General features: G+C 42.6%; 1 protein-coding gene across 4 annotated transcripts in view; it reads right to left on the reverse strand.

Annotated features, from left to right (window-relative positions):
• Positions 1-27,067, reverse strand: part of GMCL1 (germ cell-less 1, spermatogenesis associated) — a 141,754-nt gene that overhangs the window by 27,606 nt on the left and 87,081 nt on the right. For all 4 annotated transcript variants that reach the window (XM_040345877.1, XM_040345878.1, XM_040345879.1 and 1 more), the window contains 4 exons: positions 26,307-26,397; positions 20,061-20,204; positions 13,287-13,356; positions 5,423-5,498 (listed from right to left, as the gene is read on the reverse strand). In XM_040345877.1, coding sequence (XP_040201811.1) covers positions 5,423-5,498; positions 13,287-13,356; positions 20,061-20,204; positions 26,307-26,397 — 381 coding nt within the window. The remainder of the gene's footprint in view (positions 1-5,422; positions 5,499-13,286; positions 13,357-20,060; positions 20,205-26,306; positions 26,398-27,067) is intronic.

The following is a 27,067-nucleotide window of genomic DNA, read 5'->3' on the forward strand; positions in this document are numbered from 1 at the left end:
GTACGCAGCTAGGAAATAATTTTGAAAGGTTTAGGGAGCAATAGGATTACTAGTGTCCAAAAACCCTGGTGAGGCCGAAATCAAATATAAAGGAAAATTTTTTTTTTTTTTTTTTTTTAATATGCTATTATGTTCCTTTAAATTAGAAGTATTTATATTTTACTTTATTTTTTTTTTTTTTTTTTACGGCCCCACCAATATCTTTTTTCCAGCCCTTCAACCTGCTGACAAAGGGGAATTTTTGGCTTAATAAGAAAAAATAGGCCAAGCCTATGATGTACTACCCCTTTCTTGCCACCGGGGGTCGCAGGAGTGCCGCTCTGTGTCCTCTCTCCTCCAGATCAGCTTCAGACTGATCTATGCGCGCACCCTGTCACTCTTAACAGAGGCGAGACACGCCTCTTCCTGCGTGCTCCCGCCCTCCCCCTCCTCCCGATGGCGCGAAATTCATCTATTTCTTGCGTGCCCGCGCGCGCGCGACAGGGAGAGGAGAGCGAGACACATGGAGACGCCAGACGCCGACAGAGCTGGGAGAAAGGACGCGCTGCAGGGCGGCAAATTTGAATCCCCCGGACAGGTAGGCTGCAATAGAGACTCTAAGGAATCAGTTGCTTAGCCCAAAGGTCTCTTCCCAGACCCTGTATGCCCAGCAGAACAGCAGGTAGCCAGAAAGAAGATTGCTTGGACAGGGGCCAGAAATGGGGAGGAACAAAACAAATCATCCTGTCCACTAACGGACATAGTGACCCTGGTGCCCATGCAGAGCATACTTAGGCTGCCCCCCCTTGTGGTCCCCCTTGGGAAGCTCGCAGTCGAACCAAGTTCCGCAGGCTCCCCACTTACCTGCTCCATGCCGCAGGACGTTTGTAACAAACACAGTCCAATCTTCTCCCATCTCCGTGGGAAGTGTAGTAGACCTTCAGGCACTGGGGTCCTGAAAGGAACCGCTGTCCTGGACCTATACAGCACCTCTGGCAAACAGGGAACTCTTGGCTTTAGAAAAGCTGTGAGCCCTGGGCCCAGGGTCCAGCCCTCCAGAGAGGGCATTATAGGCAAAACCCCCTGGATTTGGGGGCCCGGGTACTGTCCACTTCGGCACTGAGGCACTCTGGACAGATCCGGTTAGCCCGCCTTGATCCCAAGGATATGGAGGCAAGCTATTCCGTGACCAACACCTAAGACACTGGCGAAAAAACTGAGGTACTCCTCCTATGGGAGGGGGTTATATAGGGAGGGGACTTCCTGTTTGAGATTGCCAGTGTCCATCACCTGAAGGTACTCCATATAACCCACATAGTAATGAATATGCCGCTCTGTGTCCCGTGATGTACGATAAAGAAAGGGCTTAAGACTGCTTTCACATTGATGTGCTACCCACACTGCAGGTGCAGCATAGTGCACCTATGTCTATCCTACGGGTTTGCTGAACTTTGCCTATGGCAAAAGCCGGCACTGTACAGGAAGCATCGGCTTATGGGGCTCTGCTCCGCAGTCGCTGTGTTCCGCTACCACCAGCTTCGTTCACAACGCTGATGCTGTGGTATGACGGGTCGGCAACCTGCGATCTGGGCTTGCCAATCCGCCATTCCAGAGCAGGAGGTCACGGGCCACATCAGAGGGCTCCGCGGGCCACTGGTTGGCCACCCCTGCATTAGATACTACACTGACCTTGTGAATTAACGTACCTCTTTAAACATTAGTGGAACCCTGTCCTTGTTTTGAGTACTTGTTTTTTATTAACAGTGTCAGATTTTAAGTGCCTTTTAGATTTACCTGTACACATACAGGATGTAAACTTATTATGCAAACTTAGTTGACTATTTAGTAATACAGTATGTTACCACCTGGCTTTTAACAAACTGTGTTTGTAGTGTAAAATATGGCTACCGAATGTCTGTTTTTCCAATTGTTTGGCTGGCTGATGAGGCCCCTTTCTCTGTAGTAAAATGCTGTATGGTTGGATGCATCTATTACTGGGAATGTTGCCTTGTTTTTTTTTAATTGAACTCAATTGATACTTAGTTGTTGCTGTTTATGAGATTAATGAGAGGTCTATGGGGCCCCATGTAGCATTGCATGCTACGCCTAAAGGGGTTGTAAACCCTCATGATTTATTCACTTTAATGCATCCTACGCATCAAGGTGAAAAAAAACTTCTGGCAGTCACTGGCCCCCCAGCCCCCTATTTTACTTGCCCGTGCTCCATATTTCCCTTGACGGAGATGCGCTGCCCCTATTTGCACCTGGCTCTTCATTGGATAGATTGATAGCAGCGCAGCCATTGGCTCCTGCTGCCATCAATCAAATCCAATGACGTATTTGGGATGACTTGTATATAAAATATACACTTAAAACAGACCACTTCTAACATGTATTTTATCATGAAACTTCTTAAGATTATAAAAATATACACACACACACACACACACAGTATGTGCATAGATAGAATCGGTGCCTTAAAAGTCCTGTACATAGTCTTTTAGGGTCTTACATACAATTGCTACAATTGCTTCTATGCAACATACAAATCTGTGATGGTCCGCTAAGCTTTAGGACTCGAGCACAAGTGCTGTGTGGTTAATGTGACCTGGTGTTTTGGGGCTATACAGTGTAGTGCTTGCTGCCAGCAGCCTGTCAAAAATAAACATACAGGCTAAAATACCCGGCGGCTGGATGCCATCTTGAATGCTACAGTTTCTACGCTGTATGGGGAAAAGCGGCCCATGTGCATGTCCAACAATGTGCTAGCAGGACAGGGTTCTCAGTTCTATAAAACATTTTGGAGTTATGCACTGCAGAAAACAGAACCCCAACTATATTGCACAATCAGTGCCGTCAAGCAATATGCATTCATGTTGAGGTCTTTAGACAACACAAATTACAATGAAAAAGATGGGCAGGAGTTTAAAAAGCAGAAAATTGCCTACATATCGGTTATGTATTGACTTTTTTAAGAAGTGTAATTTACTTCTGCATTAAGAGAAAAGAATAAGCATTCATGAATGGTATTTAGTCATTGTCCGTGGGAGAAACATTTCATCATCTATGCACATGTCAGGATGATGTACCTGCGTATAAACACTTTACTGTCAACCTGTTATGCCCTTGAGTCCAATCAATATATACAAGCAGTACATGTAGTACAAGTGACCTATTTTTGTCAGCTGATCTATGTGTTGTCCATTTATTATCTTCATATATTCGATATTCTGATAAGTGAACCATAAATACAGACAATGTCAGACAGCATGTGCTCTTCAGTCTGTACATTTTCTACCAGCTTCCAAAGAAAGGATAATGCTTTTGATGCAGTCTGGGTAATATTCTTTAACTACTTGAGCTCTGGAAGGTTTTACTCCCTTCATGACCAGAGCATTGTTTGCTATTTGGCACTGTCATGGATCACAATTTTTTTTTGCACTTTCCCCCACACAAACCTACTGGGATTATATAATATATTTTATATATTATATATATATATATATATATATATATATATATATATATATATATATATATATATATATATATATATATATATATATATATATATATATATATATATATATATATATATATATATAAAATATTGTGTGTGTTTATATATATATATATATATATATATATATATATATATATATATATATATATATTTCTTCATAATTTGAAGGTCAAAATGTATTCTGCTACAGTAAAAAAAAAATCCTAATAAATGTATATTAATTTGTTTGTGCGAAAGTGAAGTCTCTACAAATTATGGGAAATTATGGTATATATACATACATACACACACACACACACACACACACACACACACACACACACACACACATACATATACACACACACGGTATGTATATATACACACACACCTATATACATCAGCGACTTCTAGTGTGAATGCGATAGCATGGCGGGCAATCTGACGCTAGCTGAGAGAGACGCTGAAACTGACATCAATAGTGACACTAATACAGTGATTAGTGGCAATACTGTACATGGTCACTGTACTAATGAAACTGTCTGGAAAGAGGTTAAAATCTAGGGGAAATCCAGGGGTTAATTGTGTACCCAACAATGTGTAATGTATGTAGTATCTGTTTTTCTCTCTGCAGGGAGAGCAAACAGACAGATCGCTGTTCACAGAATAGGAGTTGTGTTTTTGTAAACACATAACTGTGTGTGCGATTGGCCCCAGCCAATCAGATGATTTCAGCCGAAATCAGCTACCAAACTCAAGCTGTGTCCAAATACAAAACAGGTCACATGCGTGTTCCCCGAACCGAGAGGAAAGGCCATGATGTACAGATAACATCGCCCAGCCTACTGCAGAAGACACAGAAACTGAGTGGTCAGAGGACTGACAGTGGGGGAACTGCTTGGAGAACAGATAAGGTATGTGAAGGGGGCATAGTAATGTATTTTGAGGCGAAAAATGCGTTACCATGTTTCCTACACACCCCTGGAGGTGGTTCTCGAGTCCTGCTGCTGCGTTCATTGACACAGACAGCAGGACTCAGCCCCTCCCCCCAGATTTGATTGACAGCAGCGGGAGCCAATGGCTGCACTGCCATCAATCTATTCAATGAGGACCAAAGACAGTAACTTGAGCTGCTGTGTTCGTTGCAGTCAATGGAACAGTCAGTTTCAGGTATGTAAAAGGGGGGCTCCTGCACTGCAGAAGGTTTTTCACCTCAATGCATAGAATGCATTAAAGGTTAAAAACCTTGAGGGTTTACAACACCTTTAATAATGGGGTATAACATTGATCACTGTCATTTGGAAACCAACTTAGGCAGCCCATACATTATTTAATTTTTTCCGTTCAACCAGTGGCACCGAATGCTGATCAGGAAAAACCCAAAAGGCTGGTTGCACAAAAATTGATTCATGCATGGCCAAGTTTATTTATCATACAATGAAAGAACACCAATTGAATATTTCTTTATGTTTCAACAATTTCAAATGCATTTACAGTAAGGGGATACGTGTTAAATTCTTTACTCTAAATGTTACATGCCTATATTTGTTAATTCACAGATCCAAAAGAGAAATTGTTTCTCCAATGAAAAAGGTTACAATACGAAAAACTATTCAGTATGCGGTTTTATAAACGGTTTACGCATTTAAAAAAAAAAAAAAAAAAAATCAATCCCATTCAGACCTATGCATTACATGAGTTCTCTAAAAAAAGATTCCACGCTATGCCTTTAAATAACTAAAGTGTTCAATTAAAATGTCATCTTTAATATACAGCCATTAAAGCATTGTTGAAATCTTCTTTATGAACCACAAGTAGAAGAAAAGCAAAACCTCCACAGGCTAATTGCGTAAGAGAAAAAGAATATCTATAAGAGGAGCAATTGCACATAAACGCATGTTATTTGGAAAAAGAAAAAACTAGGTGCTTTCATGATCTTACATCTCCATCCTTCGTAAGTCTCCTGCCACATCGCATGCTGTTGCTCTCTAGTTCATCTTTATTGATCTCTTGAGGGCTACAACAGATAAATGGGAATATTGGTTTTTAAACGCAATAAATGTGAGCCATACTCTGTACAAAAACAAACCCGACAGATCCTTAAAAGGAAGTCGGGTTAGACGGTGAGTGAAAATAAACTTAAACATCTACACTACTGCTTTTAAAAACTCTCCCGGAAAAAACAAGAGCATGCAAAGCCAATTATGTATTCAGCAAATGGGTACGAAAGGCAAAAAAGTTTAAACCCTGTCAGCTGAACTGCACCGGAGAAGCTAAATTGAGTACTTAAAAATAATAAGATAACCATTTGCCATCATAGATTTTACTAAAATGCTGCGAAGCAATTACATATTGCTTTTAGATGAAGGCATGTTAAAGAAGGTTTTTCTGAAACGTATTTAATAAGTTCCTTTTTAATTACAAAGTGCTCAAACAGTGGCTGCCACTTCTAATAATCACTTCCTATTACTACATTTTAATGAAGTCCTTACAAATGCTGTGAAATATTCATGCTAAAGAAAACCATCCTGGACCCTCCTGGCTAACAGGTATGATAATTGCCTAGGATGTGCCCATCAGACGACAGCAAGAATCCGGTTTATAATATATAGGTTCTTTGTGAAAGGATTTAAAGGCAACTGGCCATTTGTGAAAGAAAATCTTTCCCATAGAAAAACACTGTAGTTAGACCCAGGAGACCACTGGTGAACCTATAAGGCTCCATTTACACTTGGCAATTTGGAATCACAGGCAGAAATCGTCACAATTCTAAAATTGCATGGCAGAACGCTAGGTGCCATTCATTCATTGTAAATGGCACCCCAAACACGGGGGGATTTTGCCACGATTGTCACACGTCAGAACTGCGCTGCAATCACAGCAAAGCATGCCTTTAAAAATTGCATGAAACTTGTTTCCCAAAAAAGAGCAGGAGCTTCCTTTTCGGTGACAAACGTGCATAGATCAGCCTATTCAAGTGAATGGGCTGCCCGATGTGCGGCACGTGGAATCGCTTGAAAATCACCCACACAAAATCAGCAGCAGCTTGATTTCAACCAAAGCTCACATCCATTATACATCCTTTACCTTATGCTGGCTTCCATGGGTTAGATATGGCAGCTATGCTATAGGAAAGGGGTGTCCAAACTATGGCCCTCCAGTTCAGGAACTACAATTCCCATCATGCCTAGTCATGTCTGTGAACGTCAGTGTTTTACAATGCCTCACGGGACGTGTAGTTCCACAACAGCTGGAGGGCCGTAGTTTGGAGATCCCTGCTGTAGTAAATACATCAGACATATAACCCAGTGCAGGTCATGGTTGAGACAGTGAGTGTATTAGTGTGAAAATTAAAAAAGTTCTGCTGCACCGTGCAATACTCCCATTTAAAGCCCTATACCTGTATGTGATATTTCCCCAATGTGCAGGTAAATGCTGATGGAAAGAAACATCAGCATTTACAAGAGTACGGTCATTCATTTAAATGACAGACTATGTGCCAGCTGTGGCTCCCTGGTCATGGGAAAAGTGCTGGGAAATTTAAGCTAGGCATTCAAAATGCCTACAAATATACATTTTTCAAAACCCTTAGGACTACAAAACAATGCCTTCACTATAAAACATAGGGGGGCAATTTGCTGTAGGCTATAGGAATAGCCAATAACGCTAAGTGACAAGACTGCAGCTTAGGCAGAGCTCATAAGAAGTTAGAGGCTCACTGGATCTCTGGCAGCAACTGAACTATAATGACCTTTCTCAGTCATCAAAACTGGTATGCAGCAGAGCATTGCCAACATTCTATATCAGCCATTCTCAACCTGGGTTCCTCTTGAGCAGTGGTTCTCAACCTGGGGGTCGGGACCCCCCTCGGGGGTCAAATGATGATTTGCCAGGGGTCACCAAATCCTGGGCTGTTCCTGAAGCCCACGCTGCTCTCCCAGCCTTTTCGTGGCTGCTCAGCTGGGCTGTTCCTGGAGCCCGCGGCTTTCCACTCAGCCTTTTCACAGACGCCTATCCAGTTCACGGCATGGCTGGGGGACAGAGACTAGAGGTCAGCTGACTGGTGAGGAATATGAAGTCGGAGGGGCTGGAGGAGACCCTATCTCCTGATTTCGGCATAGGTGTCACTGCTACGAGACACCACACAGTTGGAGTAACACTACCTTTGATTAGAGTTCTCATTAAAAGACCCCACTACAGTCAGCAGGTTTTCAGGTCAGCAGATGACCTTGATCAAGTGCACCTAAGTTGGCTGATCAGGACTGCAACTCATCCCAACTCCCCACCAGCACTGCTACTCATCCCATTCCCCCAACCCCCCACCAAGGAGTAAGAGAAGGAATAAAAATAGAGAATACATGTAAGAGAGAGGAAAAGATTGGTAGGAACAAAAAAAAGGGGAGAAAAAGAATAAGAGAACGAACAAGAAAGATGGCTAGAGAGAGGGATGGGAGGGAAAAAAAATTAATAAATTGGCATAGAGAGATAAAAGGGAAAGAAAGGAGAACAAAAAGAGACATAGTGATACATCCCAAAATGTACCATAAGGGGTTTAAATACTGTACGAGTGGAAGGGACTCAAGATGGGCTAAATGTCCGTGGGTCAGGGACGCAAATTACTTGTCTTGCCTTGGGTGCTGACAACCCACGCTACGAAAATAATTTTACTGTTAGGGGTCCCCACAACTTGGGAAATTTTATCAAGGGGTCACGGCACTAGAAAGGTTGAGAACCACTGCTCTAGAGGTTGCTAGAGGTTCCTTGGGCTTTGGCTGATTGACCTTCCTGTTGGATGGTGCCTGCATAGTTCCAGGACCTAAAACACTTCGCAAAGTCAGCAGCATGACACCAATTTTCTTTTTATCTGTCTGTTAGGGTTCCATTATCCCCACTGATCACCAAGGGGCCATTGAGGCCAATGAATTTGTTTTAGTAAAAGGTACCTTAGAGACATGAAAAATATTTAGCGGGTTCCTCTGGGCTAAAAAGGTTTAGAAAGGCTGTGCTATACCAATGAGAACACAAGGATCATTCTTTATGGAGAAGGCAAAAAAGTCTTCCACACATGGGCTCCAAGTACCATAGGGAATAAATTTGGGCAGGCTCCGCTGGTGCAAATGTGAAAATGTGTACAGGCAGCTCTCTTTTCCTGACTGCTATTTTTTTGGTTGCAATTGCTGCCTGCATTTGGCTATCCTATATGTTTGCACAAAGCGTAAATACCCCTTAGGTACATAATGTACACAATTATGAACCGTTATAAGATCAACAACAGTACACATTACTAGTTACAAATAAAGGTGCAAAGCCCCATCCATTTAAATGTCTGCATTCGTTACTGTCTCACAAAATGTAGTTTCAAACAACCATTCTCTAGAAATCATTTTCTAGCACAAGGCTGCATCTGACAGTGGATCGTATGAGACAATAAAAAAAACAGTCCATTCTTGAGATCCGTTGTTTAAGATTTGTTTGGTGCCTGAGGTGGCGTAGCACCAGAAGTAAAACTTTCTAACCAAGTAATTAGCAGTACCGATAATGGGGTCAGCAAAGGCTGATGCACAGAGTATTGTAACCACCGAATCCCGAGAATTATTTGTTCTAGCTTTTATCATACATCTTCATATCCACGCATTGTCTATGCAGAGTGGCTTTGAATTCGCTATCAATTTCACATTACCTGTAGAAAATCGCTGCATCCCAGATGCCAAGCATGGTGATTATTTACAGGTGAACTGAGGTGACTGTCTATTTCTAGAACTCCAGACTGGTCTTGTGGACGAATCTTTAGTACGAACACTTCTTTACTCTTTGAACTGAAAATGCTCATGATGCCGACAAGACTCAACACAGCTAATAGTGACAAGGAGACAGTGCTGGCAGCCAGACGCAAGTATAATCTAACGGTTACAAGAGGTATTTAACTGCACCAGGAAATTTCAAGCCGCTCAATTATTCATGAGGACAAAACTGTGCTGAAAGGCTGCATAAAGAGTTTTATTATTAAAGGATCAAAGTGAGTTTATTTTGCAGAGCTGATGTAATATTTCTCAGTAGCCTGAAAGACAGTTAATGGTCACCAAAAAGTAGATTTTAGTCTTCCAGCCTGAAAGCAAATAAGCATTAAACTGCACAGGCTCCAATTGCTCTGTCTACTGATAGTAAATAGGCAGATACCAAGTAAACTCTGTTGGGGGCGTAGTGTCTTCCATTGGCCAGAGAATCGTCTAAAACTCAACTCTGATCAGATTGATTGGCTATGCATACCATCACATCTCACTCACTTGCTGCGCTGACCAGGGGTACACAGGGGACTCCCCTCAGGAGGAGACTGCCCAGCACTGCCGACCACTCTCAGCACACAGCGCGTGGAGAGGAAAAGAACCGTGAAGGACTGTGCGGCGTCTGAAGGGACCTGTGTGCGCCGTAGGATACAGCACTAGGGGTCAGGACTGCACAAAGATGGCCACCAAACGTTCAGAACGCGGCCACAGAAAAATGGTTGACCCCAATGTAAGCTGCGCAATAGCGCAGCTACGATAAAATGGCCGCCAATTTGAGTTTTCAATGCAATTAAAAACCTCCCAAAAAAATGAAGGCAAAACGCTGCATTTAACCACTTAAGCCCCGGACCATATTGCTGGTCAAAGACCAGGCCAATTTTTGCGATTCGGCACTGCGACGCTTTAACCGACAATTGTGTGGTTGTGAGACGTGGCTCCCAAACAAAATTGGCGTCCTTTTTTTCCCACAAATTGAGATTTCTTTTGGTGGTATTTGATCACCTCTGCGGTTTTTCGTTTTTGAGCTATAAACAAAAATAGAGCGACAATTTTGAAAAAAATGAATATTTTTTACTTTTTGCTATAATAAATATCACCCAAAAATATATATATATAAAAATATGTTTTCCTCAGTTTAGGCCGATACGTATTCTTCTACATATTTTTCGTAAAAAAAAAAAAAAAAAATCGCAATAAGCGCTTGATTGGTTTGCACAAAAGTTATAGCGTTTACAAAATAGGGGATAGTTTTATGGCATTTTTATTAATATATTTTTTTTACTAGTAATGGCGGCGATCATCGATTTTTATCGGTACTGTGACATTATGGCGGACACTTCGGACACTTTTGACACATTTTTTGGGACCATTGGCATTTTTATAGCGATCAGTGCTATAAAAATGCATGGATTACTATAAAAATGCCACTGGCAGGGAAGGGGTTAACACTAGGGGGCGAGGAAGGGGTTAAGTATGTTCCCTGGGTGTGTTCTAACTGAAGGGGGGTGGACTGACTTGGGAAAATGACTGATCGCTGTTAATATATTGTATGAAGACGGTCAGGCATTTCTCCCCCTGACAGGACCGGGAGCTGTGTGCTTACACACACAGCTTCCGGTTCTCGCTCTGTAACGAGCGATCGCGGGTGCCCGGCGGTGATCGCGCCCGCCGGGCATGCACGTCAGGGGCGAGCGGGGGGCGCGCGCACCCCTATTGGCTGCTCGGCGAGATGACGTATAGCTACGTGATCTCACCCAGCAGAGCCGACCTGCTGCCGTATAACTGCGGCGGCTGGTCGGCAAGCAGTTAAACAGGAAAAGCCTCCTAGGGTTTTTACAGTGAAAATCCCTCATAGGAAAGTACCCAGTACAACAAGAAAAATCGCCAGATAACACAGCCCCCCTTAGAAAGGCCTCCCGGACAGTGGCTTTAGCAATGCAGCAGAGGGAAAGGAGCAGGGAAGGGAGGAGAAAGACCCCCGAACCCCAGGAATGCCTAGCCATACCAACCCACCGAAGCGAGGGCTCGCTGACGCATTCCTGACAGAGCTACAACCGCAATGGAGATAGCCGTCGGCCCGGTCCACTGAGTGAGACAACACCACAGTCCAGTCATATGTGGACCTTGGAGAAAAGCTTGCTGGCCACCCCAGGAGCCATGGGGTATAGCGTGGCAGACCCAGCCTCTTTGCAAAAGTGTGCCCACGCTCGCTGGTCAGACTGAGTACACTACAAGGATCTATATTATCCAGCCTGTCTCTCAGCCGACAGTTGAAAGAAGACTCTTCAAGAAAAGGTTAAATAAAATAAAACAAAATTTCTCCTCAGGGCGCTGGGCGCAAAGGGAGCCATACGTCCATCTCCTCTGCTAGGCAGACCGAAACGGAGGCTGCATGCTGCAGTGAGGAGGGTTATGTCTGGAGGGACTACCCCCTGGGCGGGGCTGTTCAACTCTGTTAATGTAACATGCATTTAATTATCTAACATGTTTCTGCCTAGTCCTCTCCTGGAAACAGGGAACATAACCCACTTGTCAAGATTTAAGGAGCGGTGTCCGTCCATGGACGATAAGAGAAATGGCGAATCAACTACTTCCAGTTAGACGGTATTGCTGGTTTTGACCTGTAGAACAGGGATAGGATAATAACAAGCATAAGGGGGTATAAATACAAGGACGAACAATAACACAGCAGCTTCCTGATGACGCATTGGTTGATGCAAAATACATAGAGGCTGCTGGGCTTGTTTGTCTCTTCCGGTCACACGATAACTAGGTCTGGAACGCACGCCATCCGTGAGGACTTACAGGGGCACATATGTGGCCCAGACATACTCTTATACACAGCTGGATCAGCTTAATGCCGGCTTAAGGCACAGGAATATGTGAGTTTGTGATATTTTTTAACTTTAAATACATTTTTATACAATATACTACACTATGATGCCCGTGTGTTTCACAAGAGTTAATAGAGCAAGACACTCAAAACAGAGCAGTGGGGAGGATTGCTGTTGGATCTGAAACATGGAGTGGTTATCTTTATGAACCAAAGGCACTTATCCAAGCCATATCTGGTGAGTGGCCATTTCACAGGGTGTAGTGGATGCACATTTATGGTGAAGGTAGCAGCATAGGAAGTCACCATTTGAAAAGGAGCGATCATTCACTGAGGACATTTTTTGCATTTTTTTCAGTTGATTTTTCATTTGATATTATTTATCACGATCCACCTATCCTATATAATTTTCAAACACCCAGTTCACAGGGGTGTATGTTTTATTTGATTGCAGCAAACTTAAAGGGGTTGTAAAGGTTCATTTTTTATTTCCTAAATAGGTTACTTTAAGCTAGTGCATTGTTGGTTCACTTACCTTTTCCTTCAATTTCCCTTCTAAATGTTTTTTTTCTTTGTTTTCTTTGTCTGAATTTCTCACTTCCTGTTCCTCCTCAGTAAGGTGTTCAGTAAGCCGTTCTAAATGACTTTCCACCGCTCAGATGATGGCGGAAAGCTTACTGGAGGAGAAACAGGAAGTGAGAAATTTGAAGGGAAATCGAAGGAAAGGGTAAGTAAACCAACAATGATCTAGCTTAAAGGAACCAATTTAGAAAATAAAAGACAAACCTTTGCAACCCCTTTAATAAGCATATACTAAATGGTATCTTGGCGCTGGTAACACATTTTTGCAAGCCCTACAGGCAAGCTAGCTCTTGACAGCATTGTTAGTCACTGGAAGTGTTTGTGTTAGCGCCTGGAGCGGGACTAACCAGAGGAGTGCAACTCCAATGTACTGGTCACGGTAGGTTGGCGGACTTAGAAAGTCACATTTGTCTATTAAAATCACCAAAAACTGAAATGTTTTTAAAAGGTGGTTAAACTATTAAAGTTCAATCACTGCTAGAGGAATATGGCGTTTCACAAAAGTACTAAACATGGACTTCAATACACACCGTTAAGCCATAGGTTCAGTCTTTTGTTTAACTACACTAAACAGAAGAATTACCAATAAGATGCATGATCTACTCACCCAGTGTCATTATCCTGCTCAGCTCGCAGCATAGTGAACCACTGCTGCTTGTATACAAAGGACAGCCACTCTGAAAAACAAAATAGGGCAGGGATTACCTTCTCTTTGAACAAATGCTGCAAACACTTTGCCAGTGTATTATAAAATGTACACATGAACAAACCTGTATCCTCCGATACCAAAAACAGGAAAATATTAAGAAAATGTATTGCGCTTTTTGTATGCATTTTTTTTCACACCAATGCAGAAAACCGCCAGGGGGAGGGGATCTGGAGCGCAAGCACAGTTCCGAGAACACTCCTAGGCCCATCCATGACATCTGTAAGATGCTGAGAATAGAGGCAGGTGTCAGGAAAATGTAAATCCTGTGCACATGTGCAGGAGATACATCTTTACGGACCAACCCTGATAAAGGTAAAGGGACAATTACAGCGGGCCCTTTACAACGTGATGAGCTGTCAGCCAATGACAGCTGATCGCAGAAGTAAACAGAAGCCAGTTATCAGCCTTTTTTTCCCTTTTTCTTTTTTAAAGTAATGCACTCAACCACCATGGCCTATATGCATGCATGCATGCATGCTGTGAGAGCAAAAGAGAGCTGATGTGTGGTGGGCAATGAGAGATGATGTCATCTCTCTGCTCCCCGCCGCACATAGCTCCCACATAGTGGCCTGGCTGGGAGGGCGGTGATGTGGAGCGGGCGGAGAGAGATGCCATCTCTGCTTGTCCACCCGCTCCTCTCACCCGCCTCTAATGCAGCTCGCCCACCCGCCGCAGCCGAGACCCGCTGGTTAGGCAGGGACCCTGCGGCAAGAGGCTCAAAGCTATGGGCCCCAGATTTGGAGCTACAGCCCCAATAGCCACCTCCTAGCGATGCCTCTGCTTCAATCCAATAGAAAATCTATGGAAAGAACAAAAGATCAGAGTTCATAGAAGAGGCCCATGGAACCCTAAAGATTTGAAGATTTGAAGTTTGTGTGGAAGAATGGGCCAAAATCACACCTGAGCAATGCATGCGACTAGTTTCTCCATACAAAAGGCGCCTTGAAGCGGTCATTATCAACAAAAAAGATTTTGTACTTTTATATAATAAATATCAGTTAGCTTGTTTACTCCCCCCTCCCCATGTCATTCCATTTTATTACACATAACCTAATTTCTGAACTTCTTTGTTTTGGTTTTTCTATGTATGGACTGCATGGGTTGTTGCCGACATGGTGAACATTTTATGTCAATAGCACCTTTGAAATATATTTACCTAGAAAAATGGTGACGTGTTCAATACTTTATTTTACCTGCTGCATATTATCTTTTAGAACAAATATTTCAGAAAGAATCCGTGTTACATAATTCCAAAACCAACTGCAATTATGCCCTGCTGTCAGTCTGCACCAATAAATATATGACCGCATAGTCATCCAGATGTGTCCCATTTCGAACTATCCTGAAGATTATCTCTGTACTAGGACAGTAGATACGTCTTTGTTCTCAGCATACACCAAACAAAACAAACAAAAAGCGTACATTTCAGACCGATTATTCAGCAGGGGCTATGGGCATAAAGCTCTAACAGCTGTTGCTGAATTGGCAATTGCACAAACCTCCTGCAATGGTTGGTTCAATAATTATAAAAACAAGCTAAATTACAGCACATCAGCCTGGAAAATCAGAACATTTTTAGAACACGTTATAAGTAAATGGTCTGTTTACTTTGTCTGCCATTGTGTGGACAAAAAAATGTATTATTAAAAAGTGATTCACTAACACTCGTTTCCCAATTTAAAATTATACATATTTGCAAGTTTATTTTGGGTTTTTACCTTCATGATATAATACAATGCTTCCACTGTTCCACTGCATGCAGTACACCGTTGGAACAGTAAATCAATAACAAATTACATCTCCCCACTGGCCTCAGTTTTGCAGCAAACAATCGGGAGATCAAAAGAACGGAGAGGCCAGGGTCCTGTCCTGTACTCCAGGGAACAGACTTTTCTGCCAAGGTAAAAATTCTATTTCCCTGTCATTCATTCAGTACAGGACACACACTCTCTACCACTATGACAGATTTTTTTTTTATGTTGCAGTGGTGGGAAAAAACAAACTATTAAAGGGGTTGTAAAGGTTTGTCTTTTATTTTCTAAATAGGTTCCTTTAAGCTAGTGCATTGTTGGTTCACTTACCCTTTCCTTCCATTTCCCTTCTAAAATATTTTTTTTCTTTGTTTGAATTTCTCACTTCCTGTTTCTCCTCAGTAAGCTTTCCACTATCATCTGAGCGGTGGAAAGTAATTTAGAACAGCTTACTGAACACCTTACTGAGGAGGAACAGGAAGTGAGAAATTCAAACAAAGAAAAAAAAACATTTAGAGGGGAAATTGAAGGAAAAGGTAAGTAAACCAACAATGCACTAGCTTAAAGGAACCTATTTAGAAAATAAAAAACAAACCTTTACAACCCCTTTAAAGTGTACAAAAAAGTATTGAACACGTCACCATTTTTCTAGGTAAATATATTTCAAAGGTGCTATTGACATGATTTTTTAGGGATTTTTGCGCTAGAGTGGACTTGCAATTTAAAGGGGTTGTAAAGGCAGAAGGTTTTTTATCTTGATGCATTCTATGCATTGGGTTTAAAAGCCTTCCGTGTGCAGCAGCTACCCCAGCAACCCCTCCCCCCCCCCCAATACTTACCTGAGGTCCCTCGCTGTCCAGCGATGTACACAAATGTCTCAGCAGTCCAAGATTCTCCTTCCTGATTGGCTGGGACACAGCAACGGGGCCACTGGCTCCCGCTGATGTCAAAGTCAGCTAGCCAATCAGGGGAGAGAGGGGCGGGCCAGGTCAGGGCTCAGTGTCCGAATGGATATATGGAGCTGTGACTCAGCTTGAGTGCCCCCATAGCAAGCTGCATTTTGTGAGGGAACTGAAGAGGAGGGAGGGGCCAGGATCACAGAAGAGGGACCTGTGAAGAGGAGGTTTTGCGCTGCCCTGTGCAAATCCACTGCAACAGAGCAGGTAAAAATAACAGGTTTGTTATTTTTATAGGAAAAATAAAAATGGAGTCTTTACAATCACTTTAAGCACAACCAATTCTAATGTCCTGTGCCTTTATTGAACACACCCATTAAACATTCACAGTGCTGGAGGAAAAAGTAAGTGAATCCTTGGAGTTATTAGCTGGTCAAACTCACTTTGGCAGCAATGACTTTAAGGAAGGATGTTTGGTACCTGGATCAGACCCTTCACAACATTTAGGAGACATTTTTGACTATTCCTCTTTATAAAACTGCTTAAGCTCAGACATATTTGTAGGATGTCTGGTGTGAACGGCTTTCTTGGGGTCATTCTATGCGGTTAAAAAGTCTGGCCTCTGCCTGGGCCCCTTCAAAAGACACAGTTTCGTTTTCTGAAGCCAGTCCAGTGTTGAATTTACTTTACTGATGCTTAGGGTCATTGTCCTGCTGCATCACCCAACTAAGCTTCCGCTGGTGGACAGTCACCCCAACATTTTCCTGTCGGATATTTGAGAACGTTTGGAATTTAGTCTCCCATTGATGACTGCAAGTGTAGCAAATTCAAAGCATGTACACATACACAATACATATGGAGATTCTAGGAGAAGTGCAAAGTCCCTTGATCCATTGGAACTTTCATCTGTATCTGTAGACTATCAACATGGTAGAGGAACAGATGAGGCAACTGGATGGATGGATAGATGGATGGATGGCTGGCTGAACAAGAGAAGGGACCAAGACTGGAACCTCTGCAGCTCCCGCAGAAGATCTGGGTAGGATCACCCCAATGTAGAAAAAAAAAAAAAAACACAGCGGGGAGCCGAGGTCAATATCTAATAAAAAAACACTATAAAATATGCAGCACACTTACATTGAAGTTAGCATGAAACAGCATGGCTAGGAAACACCTGAGACCAAACAGCTGTAATCAGTGTGAGGCTGTAGGTATCACTGAACAGAGAGCCAGCCATCTAAAAACATGGATATCAGTGGTGGCATTCTAGGAAAGGAGGGCAAAGTCCCTGTAAACAAGTCATGCACACCCTCTCTCCCACCATCCACCAGGCATTTTGACCACTGTCTCCCTCGTATGCAGCTTAGAATGCCGCCATTAATATCCATACTTTGTGCAGGCCGGCTGGTTCCCCGTCATCCTCTGTCTGTTTGCTCAGTGAATCCTACAGCCTCACACCATTTACAGATGCTTGGTCTCAGGTGTTCCCTATCCATGCTGTTTCATGCCAAATTCAATGCAAGTGTGATGACTGCCAGTGGTCCAGGCCCTGAGGCAGCGAAGAAAGCCCAAATTTTGATGTTCCCTCCATCATACTTCACCGTTAGGATAATGTTTTGATGTTGGAAAGCTGTGTCCTTTTGGTACCATTTATAGTGCAGGTGATTATTTCCAAAACAAGTATACTTTTATTTCATCAGGCTTCAAAATATTTTCCCAGTAGCAATGTAGTTTGTCAAGGTGCTCCTTGACAAAAACTCTTTTCTTGACCTCATTGAAGGTTTTGCATTGTGCCTTGAGAGCCATCTTGGCTGGGTGCCCACTTCTAGGAAAAGTAGCCACAGTACTAAAACGATCTCCATTTTTAGACAATTTGTCCAACTGTTGACTGCTTAAACACTGTAACCCTTTCCAGACTTTTTGCAGATCAACTACTCTTCTTTGATTGATTGTATGTCTTCAGAGAGCTCCTTTTGACGGGGCACGGTTCACACCAGCTGATTCTTCTCATGAAGAGCAATCTTAACATGATTGAGGCCGGGTTCACATCGTAGCCGCATGCGTAACACAGCAGTGGTCTGGTGCGTGCTGGTTCACTGTTTCAGGTGCGATTTCAGCCCGAATTTTGGGCTGAAATCGAACCCAAAACGCACCAAACCGCTGCAGAGATATGTGAACTGGCTCCATAGAGAGCTAGTCACATTCTGCTGCTATGCAAATTGAATGCCTGGAATTGCGCATTCAATTTGCATATGTGTGAACCCGGCCTGAGTGTCTTATCATCAAAGTAGCTCTTAACCACACCTCTAACCTATTTTTTATTAAATTGGACTCCAATTAGATTTAGTTGAAGTAATAAGTCTATGGGTTCACTTACATTTTCCTCCAACACTGAATGTTTAATAAGTGTGTTCAGTAAAGACAAGAGAAATTAGAATGGTTTGTGCGTTATCAGCTTAAGCACATTGTGTTTGTCCATTGTTGTGACCAAGTAGGATCAAATCAGATTTCATGGAAAATGCAGAAAACCAGGGAATGCCAAATGGGTTCACATACTTTTTCTTGGCATTGTATTTTTAAAATTAGGCAAGACTGTTAATTTTCTAGTAAAATAAGCATACTACCAGGCCTTCTATACTGGATGCCGACAGGTCTGGAACAAGGTGCCAGTGTTCCCCAAACATGGGGCAACTGCCTCCCTGATAAACTGGTTTTATAGGTTCTTTGATCCTTTAACCACTTCCCTACCGCTGGATGTCATATGACGTCCTAGACTTTCAGTTGTCGTCCCCCCCGCCGCCTTCCGGGGCTCTCCCATGCCATCGGGGGCCCGGAGAACAAATCGGCCAGCGTCGGATGAGAATAGAGATGACGGGTGACCATCATCTCTATGACTGCCGGAGGCCCGGGCGCGATGTTGGAAGTAAACAAAGCTGCAATCGTGGCTGTCGGCATGAAATTGGTGAATTTTTGTTCCCGATCTCATGCTTTCCAGCCTGGAGGAGAGATGTGGGGTCTTATTGACCCTGCATCTCTCCATAAAGAGGACCAGTCACAATATATTCCTATTACAAGGAATGTAAAGTAATAAAAAAAAAAAAAAAAAAAAAAAAAAGAAGTGTAAAAAAATAAAATAAGTAAAAATAAATAAAAAAATTAAAAACGCCCCTGTCCCCAGTAGCTCACGCTCAGAAGGGAGCGCACACGCAAGTCCCGTCAACATTTGTAAACGCCGTTCAAACCACACATGTGAGATATCGCTGCGTGTGTTAGAGCGTGTGTTACAATTCTAGTACTAGACCGCCTCTAACTCTAAACTGGTAACCCATAGTTTTAAAGCGTGACAAGTTAGGCATCTTTTTACTCGGCGTAACATCTTTCACATTATACAAAAAAATTTGTCTAACTTTACAGTTTTTCCAAAAAAAGCTTTTGAAAAATTATTGTGCAAATACTGTGCGGGATAAAAAAAGTTGCAATGACTGCCACTTTATTCCCTAGGGTGTCCTAGGAGAGAAGTGTCAGAATAGACCCGGTAGGGAAGTGGTTAAATAGATGCATGGGGATATAAAGCATTTAACATTTGACAAAGCTATTTTACTGCTCTACATTTGGCTAATACAATGGAAGTACACCATCTAAACGGGACCAATGTATCAGGAGTCAACTAATAAAGCTCCACACTGGGTCTCTATCTCCCCCCACTCCCAAGGTTTTGGCTGTGAAAGTAAGTGGACCCCTGACAGGTACAGTTATTCATTCTGCAAGAACTTTAGCAAGGTATTCCTCTCATATTACTCCAGTCACCTTAGACCTTCAACAGAGAAAAGACTCCTGACCTAGGTGGTGGGTCGGATAAGTATAATACTTCCTAACTTTTCTAGTTCATAATTTTACGACAGTATGGCTTTAATTTTAATTGACAGGCACGCCTTATAATGCTTGCTAACTGACTCATATCTATTGTTTTACTCAGTCAGCTTTTGTCACTTCAGCAGCACATTACCATTTCTTCTCACTCTTACCTGAAGGAATCAAAGCATCCCGTTCAATAATTTTTGCTGATGCCAGGTCACTGATGATGTACTGCATTCTCAAATACCTGAAGACTGGCACAAATTGGCAACCCTGCTCAGTTTCCAAGAACACAATGTTACTTTCCTCCAACTCTACAAAAAAATAAAAATAAAATTATGATAAATAGAAAAAAAGGTTTAACTGTTAAGCACTTTGTTCCTTATGTAGATGTAATGGCACTGCATTAATGCAGCTATATTTATATATGCATTAAGTGAGCTACAGCAAAAAAACAGCAGGACTGGAATACTCAAGTGTGTGTTTGACTTCCATTTGTGTTACAGAAGTGGTCGTCCAAAGGGTAAAAGTTTTCCTATTCAAATACTGGCTGATTTTCCGATTTCTATACTAATTTGCAAATAGCGGAGGCGGTTTTCAGGTGTTTTAGCTTTAGAAATAGCCTCTAAATAACGCCTGAAATCCGCCTCCCATTCATGTCAGTGTGTCTTTTCACACTGGTGTTGGGGCGCTTGCCGGATGTTAGGAAAAGTCCTGCAAGCAGCATCTTTGCGGTGGTTTGGGAGCTCTCCCAAAATGCCCTGCTCATTGAAATTAACGGGCAGCGCTTTGGAAGCACCGAAACATGGGCTCTTTTAACTGCTTCTTCTGCCACTAGCGGGGGTTAAAAGCGCCCAGCGAGCAATCCCAAAAAGTGCCACAAAAACGGGCAGCTAACGCTTTATCAGTAACGGTCGGCGGCCCAGTGTGAAAGTAGCCTTAGGAAGGCGTTTTCTCCGCCAAAGGATTTGTAATTCTATATATTCAGTCCTGAGCTTTAAAACACTTTACCGCACAGCAGGGCAGGAGACCTGGGGTTTCTCTGCTGCAGGTTAGTACCACTTACAGACCTTACCACTCCTCCTGCCCGAGACTGAACAGTAAACTTGATAAAACTATTTCTCTGGCACTCTGCTCTCACCTCCCATCAAGCATGCTTCTTGTTTTGCAAACGAACACTAAAGCCTTCCTCTCCTAGTCTTGGCTGCGGGACAAGCAACTTCAAGAGTACTACGTCTACGTCTGATTCAGGTACTTGCAATCTTTGCAATAAAAATATATTAACATGCTGTATTAACAAATAAAGAGCTTTGTTAATTTTTGCCTTTTATCTGCCTGGAATTAAGCGGTCAAGATTCTGAACAAGGATATTTGCTCTTTTTGGATGTAAATTTCCAAAAGTCTTTTTAGTCGCCAACTGCCCCTTCGCAGCAGAGATTTCAATCCTGCCAACTGTATTAAAGCGGTTGTATACCCTCCGATACGACTTGCACCTACAGGCAAGCCTACATTAAGTCTTACCTGTAGGTGCTTGCAATATCTCCTTAACCAACATGGCAGAAAAATCAAGCACCGTTGTCTACGGCGCATGTGCGCCGTAGACAACGGCGCAGGCGCACTGGGTCTTGAATGTAAAGGTGCCGGAAACTCACGCATACGTGGGGATCGTGCCATTCCGCGCGCATGCGTGGGAGTGACATCATCGGCGCTCCAGACAGTCACAGCGCCGGAGCGGCGATACCCGAAAGTCAATCCGGGTATCATTGCGGAGGAGAGGAACGAGGGTAGCTGCGGGGGCTTCGATCTAAGGTAAGTAATTCATAATGAGCTAGTATGCTAGTCATACTAGCTCATTATGCCTTTGTCTTGCAGGGTTTTTTTTTATGTGTTTTTGACACTTTTGATGAATGAGCCAATATGCTTTGCAGAAATATACCATTCATTCTACTGAGGAATGTTCCTGCAATCTGAATAAGCACACCGCATCTGTATGTAGAAATACCCAGGAGTGTATATTTCATTTATACTATATGATTGGATTTGTCATTTTACATCACTCATTATACAAGCATGCAAACAGCATAAAATGCTTGCACAGTTCAGCAGTTTGCCAATAATAAATGTACTTTCTATAAAAGAACTTGAACTGAATTGACATCTATTAAACAAGCTCTACAGAATAAACAACTTTACACGTAGCATGCTCCTCAGTTGGGCTGTAGTACAATCCATTTGTACTGACCACGTATTGATTATCCTATTAAACCAGCACTCTGGAACAAAGTATTTAGAACAAAATGAAATAGTAGAGGTTCTTACAAAAGGAAATGCTGCTCTCCCATGTGTACCATAAAATCAGACTAAGTGCAGTAATAAAACGAAATGCAAGCTGGTAGAAAGAAAGAAATTATCTAAAATATAGGTTTGCCCAGCATTAATCCACAAGAAACAGAACCATCTCTAAAATGTACTTTTAGTATGTGTGGCATCATATTTAGCTTGTTCCGAATGGGAAAAAAACAAACACACACAGTCTAGGAGTGCCGGGGTAGATCGCTCTAGGATGGATTGCAACAGTGCAATGCTCCCTGTTTTTGGAAAAGTCATTACTACGAGTCTCCATGGGGAACTAAAAAAAATATATATGATAGAACGGTAGCAGAGATTATTTTTGTGCCTCCACTGTAAAGCCTCAAACACACGATCGGATTTTCCGCATACAAACCGTCGGACTTTTGTCCAAAGGGCGTTGGCCAGGAATTTGTCTTGCATACAAACGGCACACAATTTTCAGCTCTTTAGCACCACCCTTTGGGCACCTTCTGCTAATGTCGTGTTTGGTGAGCATAGATTCCGAGCATGCGTGTTCGTACTTTGGACTTTTGTCAGACGGACTTGTGTACACACGTTTGGAAAATCCGACAACACACAATTGTTGGCGGAAAATTTTAAAGCATGCTATCCAACATTTGTCCGTGGAAAATCCAACAATTGTCCGATGGAGCATACAAACTGTCATTTTCTGCCAACAGCCTGTCATCACACAACTCCCATCGTGTGTACGAGGCTTTACACTCTTTAAACTCTATTCCAAATTTCCTGATCTAATGCCAGAACAAAAAAAAGTCTTGCAAAATGGAAATGTATCTTGTTACACCTGATCAATCAATTCGGACCCCTGGAGAACTAAAGTGGACTTCTATCTTTAGTGGCAACGACACAGTTCTGCATCGAGTGTAAGAAACGCCTCTCAGAGACTCTCTCATTATCTGCCATGGACTACAGTGATGGCTTTACATCTTCCTGACATAAGGATCAGAAGCACATCACTAGCCGCAGATGCTGCCAAGTCCCTTCATAGAAGCAGAAAACACAGCAGGATACCAATATCAGTGTTGCTGGTACAGCCACTAATCATAGCTTTGTGCCAAACAATCTAGGCTATAGTCTTACAGAAATATTTTCTCTGGACCCCAATGCATCCCAGGACCTATACTAGGCCTAATGTGGTCCATGTGAAATCTGCTTGTTGGACATATTCAGCCCACTGATAACTGGGCCTCAATGGCACTTCTAGGAGGGAAGCTGAGAACATCTTTGTATTACAACACAGACACTGATGAAGGTGATGATAGCAGCGTTAATTCTGATGTCAAATTTCAATTTAGTTCTAGTCAGTGTCTTGACTAAAATGCCATTTCAATTTAAGTTATATTTTAGTCATGTGAATTATTTTTGTTTTAGTCATATTTTAGCCTACCCAGAGGCAATCTGCCACCTTTCTCCATGCCCCGGGTGGCAATGGTGGGTGTGTGAGGGGGTCCTCCCACACTGCCCGCCCTACCTGCTCCGCTTTGAAGCCCAACGGGGCTGAGGGACTCCCTATAAGGGAGTGAGAGGATCTAGCCCGCTCAACCAGCCCCGTTAGTCCTTCATCTCCCTTTTTAGAGACCGCGTGGTCAAAGTGCGTGCATGTTAACCCAATTTCGAGTGCGTGTAAGTGTGGTGGTTTTTGTGGGAGGGGGGTGGGCGTACTAAGCGCAGGCTTACCTCGCATAGCACACCCACCGGGAGCCGGGCTGAGACCACCAAACTCAATTCACATGCAGCCGAGACCGGGATCCGAACCCCTAGCTGCAGAGGTGAATGGCTTGTCAGCGCAGTGCCAATCGCGTTGAGCCACCGCAGCGCCCTAACTCTGTTTAGTTAAATTGTAATACATTATTTAGGCTATTGCACATATTACTGAATATATTACCAACATTAATTAAGAAAAAATGAAGACAGACTCCCCCCCCCCCCTTTTAGTACTTTAGTAGATGCCCCCTATTAATTCTTATGTGGTAGTGCAGTGTTAACTTTGATGTCAAATTTTGTTTGAGTCATAGTCTTGACTTTAATGCCATTTTAGTCGTATTTTAGTTTGTTTAAATGGTGCTAATTTTGTCGAAGACACCAACACTGGATAACGGTAGGTAGAGGTTTGTCACTTGGTGACGTTTTTCAGCACCTGCTCCACAAAAGTCTTTGGCTAGCAATGCACATTTAGATTTCTATCCTTTAACCCTGCAATCTGAATAAGAAATCAATTGATTCCACATCCATGCTAAACAGCCTGCATAGATGAATCGTCTCTGCTGGCTATTGTATTCAGATAGCCGCTGCACGTCTGAATCCCTGAACAGTGATTGCATTTGAACAAAAGCAGTAAAGGATCAGCCAGCAATTTTCCACGTGGCACCTTTGATTTTTAAGTGGACTTTTGTTGAGAGAAGTGGTGCAGCCAGCTTTAGTTTAAAAAATATATATATATTATTTTTTTTAAAAACACCACACACGATGTCGGGTAGATAATCTTCACATTTACTCAAAAACCACTTCCCTATCCAGCTATAGACATAGGATGGCTGCAGGAACACTCTGTCCCTCCAGGCGGCCGTCATTATGTCCCCGGCCTCTGGGGGGGGGGGGGGGGGGGGTTGGGCCGCTGCCGCGTCACTCAGGAGCAGAGTGGCCGCGATGTGTTCCCAGTACAGAAGAACACTGATTGGTCTCTTCCCCCTACAGTTATAATCACTCCCAGGTAACACAGTTAACCCCTTGATCACCCCCTAGTGTTAACCCCTTCCCTGCCAGTGACATTTACAAAGTAATCAGTGCATTTTTAAAGCACTGATCACTGTATAAATGTGAATGGTTCCAAAATAGTGTCAAAAGTGCCCGATATGTCCACCGCAATATCACAGTCACAATAAATTAAAGATCGCAAACATTACTAGTAAAAAAAAAAAAAAAAAAAAGGGATGTGGAGATTAAAGATTAGTTCCTTGATTAATCGTAAATTTTTTTGATCGATCAAAGTTCTTTTGATCGGTACTAGTGGTGCAACGGATCGTAAATGATCGGTGATCCAAACAGGTCACCATATGCAGGTCGGTACACCACGTGATCCGGAGCTCCGTTGCTGCCTCAGCCATAGGAAAAACCGCGGCCTCAGCCTAGCTCCCGGAGCGGTGGCCATCTTGGTCCATCCGGTGGCGGCCTAGGTGAGCCTAGAGCGGCGCTCTGACATCATCACCCGGCCTCAACTGCTCGTGTTTGGCCAGCTTTTCTGGTAAGACTAAGCAAGCACTAATCTTCCTATACAGTGGGATGTCTGTGGATATTACAGTGGGGACTATATATGGTGGGGATCCGAAAAATGTATGTTCGTTATAATTAATCTAAATTAGTCGATTAATCGAAAAAAAAAAAAAGAAATACGATAAATCAACCATGAAAATTTTAATCAGCAACAGCCCTAAAAAAAAAAATGCCATAAATCCATCCCCTATTTTGTAGGCGCTATAACTTTTGCGCAAACCAATCAATATACGCTTCTTGCGATTTTTTTTTTACCAAAAATATGTAGAAGAAAACATATCGGCCTAAACTGAGGAAAACCTGTTTTTTTAATGGGATATTTATAAAACCACAGAGGTGATCAAATACCAACAAAAGAAAGCTCTATTTGTGGGGGGGGAAAAAATTATCAAAATTTCATATAGGTACAGTGTTGCATGACCGCAATTGTCATTCAAAATGTTACAGCGCTGAAAACTGAAAATTGGCCTGGGCAGGAAGGGGGTGAAAATGCCCTGTATTCAAGTGGTTAATCTTTGACCTCTCTCAACAAAGTAAATGGTCACATCAAAACACAAACATTACTCCTGTAAATCAGCCAAATTGAGAGAAGAGCTAATGCAGTGCAGGATTTACACAAAACATAAGAGATCTTAATCGCCTTTCCTCCAAATGGAAAAAAGATTTACAGGTATGGCTACTTCTCCGCATCTTATAGGGCAGAGTGTCAACTATGGGATATGAAGATTCTCTTCAACACCCCCCCCCCCCCCAAGATAAAAGTAGACACCAACCTTTCCTGCGCTTGGCGAACCATGCATCTGCTTCAGGCAGCAACTGTTTGAGGGATCCATTCCAGGAAGGCACTATTTGCAGAAACATCCACTAAGAAAAAAAAGGGACCAATACGTCAATACTTTATGCAAACAAGAGAAAATATACAGAGTGCTCTGAGATACTACTTGTAACCATGGCTTTGTCACAATCCAGCACCATAATTTCAAACATTCCTTTACCCCATTGCACAGCAGAAATCTAATGCCGCGTACACACGGTAGTTTTTCGGCATGAAAAAAAAAACGTCATTTAAAATGATGGTGTGTGGGCTTCACATCGTTTTTCGGGTTCTGAAAATGTCGTTTTTCGTGTTGTAAAAAATGATCGTGTGTGGGCAAAAACAAAGTTTTAAACCTGTGCATGCCCAGAAGCAAGTTATGAGACGGGAGCGCTCGTTCTGGTAAAACTACCGTTCATAATGGAGTAAGCACATTCATCACGCTGTAACAGACAAAAAAGCGCGAATCGTCTTTTACTAACAAGGAATCAGCTAAAAGCAGCCCAAAGGCGAAAAGAACTTCCCCTTTAGAGTTCCATCGTACGTGTTGTACGTCACCACGCTTAGTTCATCCTTTTTCTAAAACGATGGTGTGTGGGCAACATCGTTTTTAATGATGAAGTTGGAAAAACGTCGTTTTTTGGACATGCTGAAAAATGACATTTTTTTTCATGCCGAAAAACGACCGTGTGTACGCGGCATTATTCTTAGGAAAAAACT

Source organism: Rana temporaria, chromosome 3 (genome assembly GCF_905171775.1).
Source record: "Rana temporaria chromosome 3, aRanTem1.1, whole genome shotgun sequence".
In the NCBI taxonomy this organism is placed as follows: domain Eukaryota; kingdom Metazoa; phylum Chordata; class Amphibia; order Anura; family Ranidae; genus Rana; species Rana temporaria.